At 45.4% G+C, this 9,015-nt stretch overlaps 1 protein-coding gene across 1 annotated transcript; it reads left to right on the plus strand.

The window, feature by feature from the left end:
• Positions 1 to 5,629: 5,629 nt before the first annotated feature.
• KCNE4 (potassium voltage-gated channel subfamily E regulatory subunit 4) lies at positions 5,630 to 7,058 on the plus strand. Its single transcript, XM_004576774.3, has 2 exons — positions 5,630 to 5,876; positions 6,454 to 7,058. The coding sequence occupies exon 2, from the start codon at positions 6,478 to 6,480 to the stop codon at positions 6,988 to 6,990; it is 513 nt and encodes a 170-aa protein (XP_004576831.2). The 5' UTR covers positions 5,630 to 5,876; positions 6,454 to 6,477; the 3' UTR covers positions 6,991 to 7,058.
• Positions 7,059 to 9,015: the final 1,957 nt, after the last annotated feature.

Raw genomic sequence — 9,015 nt, forward strand, 5'->3', positions numbered from 1 at the left:
GTCATCTTTGTGTGTGCATGTTTGAAGTGTTTGGAAGCAAGAAGTGGGTGGGTGTATGGGGGAGATTACAACCAGTGTCCATATGGGATCCCGGTGCATTCAAGGTGAGAACTGTAACTGCTTTGCTATTGCGCCGGGCCCAGCAGAGCCTATCTTATGGGAAGTTTTATAAAAATTAGCTAAGATAAAATTTGTAAAATGCGAAGAGCAAATCCTGACACAATTTAGATACTATGCATATATTTGCTAATTGAATATCAGGTAAAAGAAATGTTTGAGTTGTAAACACAAAGGTGAATTCATATCAGCATTGCTCTGTTTTGGTTTTTAAAGTTTTTAAAAAACCATATATTAATTTTTCTGAAAGATGAATTTGCAGAGAGACAGAAAGAATGATACTTAATCTGTTGGTTCACTTCCCAAATGGTTGCAACAGCCAGAGTTGCGCTTATCCAAAGCCAGGAGCCCAGAGCTTCTTTCTGGGTCTCCCACATGGGTACAGATGCTCAGATACTTGTGCCGTTCTCCGCTGCTCTTTTAGGTTGTACGTGGGAAGCTGAATTGGATGTGGTGTTTCTGGTATATGAATTGGCATCTAGGTGGGGTGCCAGCACCACAGCAGAGGATTAGCCTGTTATGTCACCATGCTGGCTCCCCATTACTCTTTAATTTCAGAATTGTGGCTTCTTCCATTCTAACCTCATTTGGACAATTTCCAAGGAGAACCTGCTCCAAGGCACACACTCCTGGGACGTAGCTGGTGTTACAGGAGGACGTGGTGGTCTTGTGACACACCTAGACACCCTGTTGTGTTTGATTCCCAGTGCTAGGAATGTTAAAAATCTGCCCATACAGAGTGACTCAGGGTGTTAGAAGGGATGACCCACCACAGGACTTCCCAGATACAGCTTTTTAAGCAAGAGTTTCTGGGAAAAGCAGAAAGCATTGGTAGGCAAAGAGGATTTCATTTTGCAATGCCCTGCCAGACCTGCAGCCTGAGCTGCTTGGGAACCCAGGAGCCTGATGGGTTACGGGACATTGCTGATAATCTGGAGACGACTCTTGGTTTTACTCTAGACATGCCTGCGGGTGGCTACAACTAAAACAGAGGAATTACGCAAGCGAGCAGTCACGTAGCTTGGATGAGGCTGGGCTGGGTCAGCTCTCCTGACTCCAGACTTGCGTCCAGGCGCCTGCGACTCAGATTCATGCTGTTATCCCAGCACAGGGTTTGTTTAGTCACAGAAGCTGTTAACATAATTTCAGAGCTGTGTGGCCAGGGGCTCCTGGGTCATCTGGAGAAATGACGTTACCAGGAAACCAAAGTCCTCAAAGCCCTGGAGAAAGTGTGTGTCACGATCAAGTAGGAAAGAGGAAAGGAAAACACAACAACGCATCAAAACAAGAAGACTAGAAGCTAGTGGTATATATATTATTAGCAGCAGAGAGACTGTTGTGCTGTGTGCACTAAGGATACAGGGTGACTTCTAGAGCATGTTAATGCGCTGCCCCCAACACTAAGAAACAGCGTGGATATACAATCAGCAGTTCATAATGGTGTGTTTACATTGATGTGTGAGTCTCTGGTCATCTAGGCATTTGTAACTTTTTTAAAGATTTACTTAGTTTCTTTTTAATTTGAAAGGCAGAATTTTACAGAAAGAGAAGATAAAACAGACAGACAGAGAGAGGGAGAGAGAGAGAGAGAGAGAGAGAAAGAGAGACAGAGAGAAAGAGAGAGAGAGAGGTCTTCCATTTGCTGTAGGCGAAATGGCTGCAATGACCGGAGCTGGGAGTCAGGGGCTTCTCACCTGCCTGTCACATGCGTGCAGGGTGCAAAGACTCGGATCATCTTCCACTGCTTTTCCAGACCATAGGTTGGATCAGAAGTGTAGCAGGCAGAACATGAACCAGTGCCCACATGGGATGCCAGTGCTAGCAGGTGCAGACTTAGCATGCTATGCCACCATGCTAGCCTGAGATTTTTTTCCCTGAAAGAACTTTGAAGACTCAAAAGAAGTTGGAAAAAACATCCATCTTTCACTTTCTACTTCTTCTCAGTTTCTCTTTTTGGCTCTTGTTCAGCAAGTAAAAGCATGGCAGAGCAGAATGAGCTTGGGAATTGTGCAATTCTGAGTTCAAATCCTGACTTTACTACTTACAGCATGGCTTTGAATTATTTTCTTGGTGTCTGCCTCCAATTTATTTATCTGTGAAGTGATTGTAATATGACATACCTTGCAGGATTTTTGTGGGCCTAGCACACAATAGATACTCAGCTACGTATGGGTTGCAAAATACTGTATTTTACTTTAAAAATCGTTTTAAAGATTTCATTTATTTATTTGAAAGGTGGAATTACACAGAAAGAAGAAGAGAAAGAAAGAGAGAGAGGGAGAGGATAGCCACAATGGCCTGGGCTGGGTCAGGAGCATAGAACCCCATCTGGACTTCCCACCTGGGTAGAGGGGTCCAGGTACTTGGGTCATCCTCTGCTGCTTTACCAAGTGCATTAGCAGGGATCTGGATTGTAAGTGGACTAACCAGAACACAAATCAATGCCCATGTAGGATGCTGGCGGGCAGGTGGTGGGCTAATCCACTGAGCCATGATGCTAGGCCTGCAGCAATTTTAGACTCATTTAAAATACTAGCTAAAACAGATTAATGAAAATAGCATGCTAGCAATGCAAAGACAAATACATCAAAGGGATAGAATAAAATTCTCAGAAATAATTCTGTCCACATATGGCTAATTGATTTTTGGCAAAGGTTGTAAGATATTTCAACAGTAAAAGGTTGATCTTTTTGGCTTTACAACAGATGTTGTTGGAGCAATTTGTCATCTGTATGCATCCTGACAGCATCCATTTTCCATTCCGACAGCATGGAAAAAAATTAGATTACTTACATCATTGGCTTAAATGTGTAAACCTGAACTATGATATTATAAAACTTGTAGATCAAAGAAAAACGTCATGACCTTTGATTAAGCAAAGATTTCTGAGACAGATTTCAGAAAATTTAGCCATAAAATTTTAAATAAATTATGCCTTGTCGGTATTAAGTGACATTTACTTTTAAAAACACATTGTGAAAAAAATAAAAGCCAGAAATACAGCCACTGAGTCGGAAAAAGTATTTGTAAAATGGATTTATGTCTTCAGCATTGCTTTCTGCGGACACTGTGGCACAGAGCAGATGTGATTACTCCCTTTCTTGTGTGCCTTCATCTTCTTCCAGATGGTATGTGCTTTCTAGATATTCTCCCTGCCCTCTTCATGATTTGTGCCATTATTCACTGCCATAATTTTAATAACAGTGTCCTGAAAGAGGGCTGGGGAGAAGCTGGAACCATGTCTTATGAGCTTACAAATCTCACATCTTAAACTCTGTTCCTGAGGATGGCAGAAAGGGAAGAGGGAGCAGCCACGAGGATGCTGGAGACGGGTGCCGGCACATCAGGAAGCGTCTGAAGTCCATGGTAGCAACTGGACATTCTCATCAATGAAAACAGAGGAGTGGCCTGAGCATGCGCCTTCTGCCACACAGTGCTAAGTGAGTTACTTGCATGATTTCATTTAACACCCACATGCAGGACCAATGAGAATCAGATAGCAAGGACATACAGCCAGCACCCAGCAGCATGTCACCTGGATTGCTACCTCCATGATTCATGTAGAGGCTGTGTTGCTCTGTTATTTGGACTTCATTCTATGTTTGTCCCTGCACCCTGGTATTTTCATGATTTTACTGCCTTTGGACCATTAGCTCAGCTTAGGAACTTATTTTGTTTGAAGCTTCAGGATGTTTTGCCCCCTGGCACCACACTTCGTTTTTTCTACTCTTAGAATCGTTTCCCTTCTCCTTTCTGCCTTCTCAGTTTGTAGTTCACAGTTATGTTAAGTAGCTTTCCACTGGCAGGGAGCTACTATTGAAAGCAGGAAGATTATTTCTGCTCACGGTTTCAGAGGTTCGCAGTCGGAGAGGAGGTGGCCCCGTTAGTCTGACATTTGATGAACATGGCAGTGTGCGTGCAGAGGGCAGATCACATGAAAGACAGGGCAATGCTCATCAAGTATAATCAACTTTCCCAGGCCAAACCACCTGTGGTCTGACAACCTCCCACTGGACCCACCTCCCAGATGCCATAGTTGTTTGGTTAAGCCTGCATCCTTAATCCATTGACCAATGCCTTTCGTCCATTAATAACGAGCATGACGCTTTTGAGTATCAATGTCTGCATGAGTTGGGGAGTGAGGGACAAATTGTGTTCAAACTGTCCCAATTCTGCTTGAAAATCCTGGTTGGTTGCTCATCTTAAGGCACATATCCAAGGACATTGGGGTCAAGAACCCACAGGCTAGTCTGGTGCTACTGTCCCAGACAACCACTCTGAGTTGAGGCGCATACGGGCATCTGACAGCGCTTATGACAGATGTGGGTTGCCATGGTGCTTTTTACAGATTGATAAAACTATGAAGGCATTTTTGTCTCATTGCATGTGTTCTTGGTGTAGCAAACAGTCGGTGCTTCAGTGCCGATTGGCATTATATCTGTGAACATAGCTCAAAGCAGTAGAGACACGTGCAGTGGGAAAAACAGCAGTGTGTGCTCTTCTTCACACTTTTCTATAGGTGTTCAGTTACGGTTGGAGTCAGGAGGTAACCCGGCTCCTGTAAGTGAAATTGCAGGGACTGGGATATGGACGTTCCACAAGGGTCAAAGGGAGGCTGTGCCGCTTCCCTCGGCTTCAACTGAACAGCAGAGCTGCAAGGGGTGCTTTCTTGACAGACAGATGGAGGATGGTCTGGCTGTGATTCATTGGCCAAGCACAATTTGACGCTGAGGACCTTCCCAGTTTACTTCCATTTAGAATGAGAGCCTCTGAGCATAAGCATCCCAAGGCACAGAGGACTGGTATCAAAGTCTTTAATTCTCCTTCCGACTTTGATTGCAGCAATCACGTTAACAAAGGGTCTACCTAGGTTTGCAAAGATTGGACTGTGCTCAGTTGCACACCGGAAGCATTCATGTTCTCTCTTGATGTGCCAGAGACAGCAAAGAAATGTGCGGATTGTCTCTGGATGAACTGCTGAGGAGCATGAACGAGCTGAGCCACGCCTCCCCATAAAACTTCCGCAATTTTAAAAATCATTACTAAAAAATAGATCTGTGAGTTCTCTGTGGAAGAAGAATAGAATTCGTCTGTGCTTTTAAGGGTCTAACCTGCACCAGCCAGCCTGAAAGCTTACCGTAGAATGGTTAAGGTGAGCAGGATGAGAAAATCACTTTTACCTGCTGAAGCCCTCCATGTCCCACAACTGCACAGGTCAGGGACCTCAGGGGCAGAATGGTGAAGGAAGGGCATGTGGCATTAGTGTACTTAGTGGAAAACTGTATTTGCTCCCCACTGCCTTTGTTTTAAATTAGGAGTTTGCTTCTGAAAGCTCAGAGGGGAGAAAATGGTTATTCCTCAAGAAGGGCGATGAAGCTAATTTTCCCTGAGAGCGGGCTTCAGGATCAGGCTACTGTCTTAGCTCATTCTGCTCTCTTCTTTTTCTCATCTTCACAGCCACCTGAAAACTTTGGCTCCATACTGAGGCGTCAGGAGCCCTTTCCACTTCCCAGTCATCTTCTTTTCACAGCTGCAAAGTTCAGGGAGTTGAACTGCAGTGCTTTGAGTCCACTGCTTGTGCTGCCACGAGCAACCTCTGTTGTAAATTTTCCTCCCAGAACACGTGACGATGCATTTCGTGACTATATATCCCGACTGCGGCAGCAGAGCTGTCAGAGTGGGAGCCAGACACAGAGGAGGAACGTTCTTGGACTTGACCATTTAGGAACTCAGGGCTTGGGACGAAACGTCAGCCTTTGGTAAGTTAGCAACACTACTCTGCTTCCGAAACATTTCAAAGAGGAGTACTTCTAATAATTTACAGATAGAGACTTCCTTCCTTTCTTCTATTTTTTTTCCTGTTTCATTTCTTTGTTCTGAGAAAACTTTGAGTTAAAAATAGCTTTAAGCTTTAGACGCAAAGTGCACGCTTTGCTTTTGTTCTGTTAAAATTGTTTTTAAAAGGTATTATTTTAAAGATTTATTGTATTATGGCAAAAAAGCATTTTATGCTTCTCCATCTTACATTAAATTGAAAATATTTGGAAGCAATGTACGCTTAAAACTTTCTAGAATTCACGCAGGACAGAAATGTACAGAGTATGCAGTCTTTCAAAAAGTGAAAGTCCTTCTGACTTCCCACTAGCCCAGCCTCTCCCCCGTGCACTCCAAGTCCTCTTAGCCAACCCGTATTAACTGTTTGGCGGGGTTTCTTATGCTATCTCTTTGATGCACTTCTAAGTGTTTTTGACATTTCATTTCCACAACCCTTGTGCCTGCTCTCCTCCCAGCTCAATGGATCCGTGGGCGAGCTCTAACCTGCAGCTTTCCCCCCAGATCCCGGCCTTAAACAGCCATTCAATGCTGAAGATGGAGTTTCTGAACAGCACACACCCCAGCGCCATGGCCTCCAGCAGCCCCCTCGAGTCGCATGTGCCCGGCAGTGGCAGCGGTAACGGCAACGAGTACTTTTACATTCTGGTTGTCATGTCCTTCTATGGTATTTTCTTAATTGGGATCATGCTGGGCTACATGAAATCCAAGAGAAGGGAGAAGAAGTCCAGCCTCCTGCTGCTGTACAAAGATGAGGAGAGGCTCTGGGGGGAGGCCATGAAGCCGCTGCCTGTGGTGTCCGGCCTGAGGTCGGTGCAGGTGCCCATGATGCTCAACATGCTGCAGGAGAGTGTGGCGCCTGCGCTGTCCTGCACTCTCTGCTCCATGGAAGGGGACAGCGTGAGCTCTGAGTCCTCTTCCCCAGATGTGCACCTCACCATCCAGGAGGAAGGGGCTGATGATGAACTAGAGGAGACTTCGGAGACGCCTCCCAACGAAAGCAGCGAGGGCTCCTCAGAGAACATCCACCAGCATTCCTAGCACCCCTGGAAGTCTGCAGGTGGCTCCTCCAGCCAGCACCCTTAGAGACGGTAAAGACGCTTTTCAAGTGTCTGCCACTCTGAGGAAATGCCAGCAAGCTCTTGAATCAGAGCTGGGTGAGGCACAAGGCTCAGCCTGACTCCTCAGAGTTCCTGAACCCACCACTGAAAAAGCCCCAAACACGTGTTGACTTTGGGGTCTGGGTGATGGAGTTTCAGAATTTGGCACATGATATACTTGTCATTTTCTCCCTGGATGCCCTGGGTAACTCCAGCAGCATTTGGCCCTTCTCAGGGCTGCCAAATGCTCAGGGTGTTCTGGGGGACTAGTTTTGATTTGCTAATCCGCCTAGAGCTTTGTTCATCTAGATCTGATTGGCTGTATCTCTACTGTGTACCTGTGGCATTAGCTCACAGTGAGTTACTTGCTTCTTTTGAGATCTTCTGGATTGAAGGGGGAAATTTTGATGGAGGATTTTTAATGGGAGAGAGCTGGATGTCTGAATTCAGCCCATTTGCAACTAATGGGAAAGAAAAGCAACTTTTAAAACTATTAATGTGGGCTGGGGTTATAAGAGATGATGTGCTATTCTGACCCTTTGTCTCACCTATGACCTTGACTCTCTGACCTGTGATCATACAGTATCTTCCGGATCATTCCAGAAGGGATAATGGTGGGGTTGAACAAGGCCAGGCTCTTAGCTCTGCTGCTGCTCATGTTCCCAGCCTCGTTTTCTGAGCTGCAAGAGGCTGTAACTGAGGGCCTCCCGTTGTGGGATTCTGTCACGTAGCTGAGTTCTGGAAGGGCATGCTCCAGCAGAGACTGCAGAAAGCCGGGGTCCAAGTTCTGTACTTCCTGATGTTCGTTTGCTGTGTGGTCCTCGGCGTGTCCTCAGCAGGCTCACTGCCTTTGTGAGGTTGCGGTCCCAGGGGGCTGGGAGGGCGTCTTTAGAGTTTAGGACTGTGATTTAAAATCCACGGCCTGATGTGAGGAAGCTTGGACCAAGCAGTTCCCCTTTGGCCAGTCTAGAATCTACTGGTTTAAAGGAGCAGTTGGAGAGGATCAGAACTCATGTGGTGAGGAGTTGCAGCGTGAGCTGGTGTCGCAGCCCTGCTGTACATTTCCCAGGATGGAGTCAGAGGCAGACAGCACATGTCCCCTGCAAAGTTCTCTAAGCAGTGGACTGTCTATGCCCTTGGCCAAGAGAAAGAGGAGTTTTTAAATCAGAGCACACAGGCCCCCACTCCTGGGTCTCTGCAGACTGCTGTGGTCACTAACTTCGCAGCAGATCCTTGAAGCTGATGAAGACAAGGAGAAAGCACAGTATGTCAAAATGGGAAATTTGATTCTGGTAAATTCCAGCCAAAAAAAAAAAATCCCTCAAAGGAAAAAAAAATACAAAAACAAAGCAACAATCAAACCAACACAGAGCTCTCTCTGCCTTGGAGATGTAGCCACTATGAGTACGCCCGTGGAAGGGTTAACTGCAGGAGCTGCTTTGTCAGTTCGCTTTGACACAGAGCTAGAGGAAATTTATGTTTGGGGAAAATGGCCCTCCGTTCACTTTAAAATCCAGCGTGTGGATTTACTCCAAAGGGGGCTGTTGAAGTTGAAAGAAGCCAAGTTAAGTTTGGCCCCTTGCCTGGAATCACTTGAATTCTGAAACTTTACTGCGACGGACATGTGCGTTGTCACATTTTCCATTGCTCAATCCTGAAGTTTGGTGCGAGTCTATCTGCGCCTGTTAAAACGTGAAGTATATGCTTCCCTCTTATTCTATTGAGTTGTATAGAATTGTCTTGTATTTAATGGTTTGTAATTTTCACAATATTTTTTAATTTAAATAAACACATTTTCCCTGTGAAGTCTTGGGGTTCTATTATTAATATCTTTTAAGTATCATTCCTACTTACTGAGACATCACAGACATATGCTCAAAGCCAACTGGCCTGGGTTCATCTTCTAAGGCAGGTGCTCCTGAAGGCTTATCTCATCTCTGCTTCGACTATGGGGTGAGTGAGATGT

The sequence above is a fragment of the Ochotona princeps genome, chromosome 5 (assembly GCF_030435755.1).
Source record: "Ochotona princeps isolate mOchPri1 chromosome 5, mOchPri1.hap1, whole genome shotgun sequence".
Lineage (NCBI taxonomy): Eukaryota > Metazoa > Chordata > Mammalia > Lagomorpha > Ochotonidae > Ochotona > Ochotona princeps.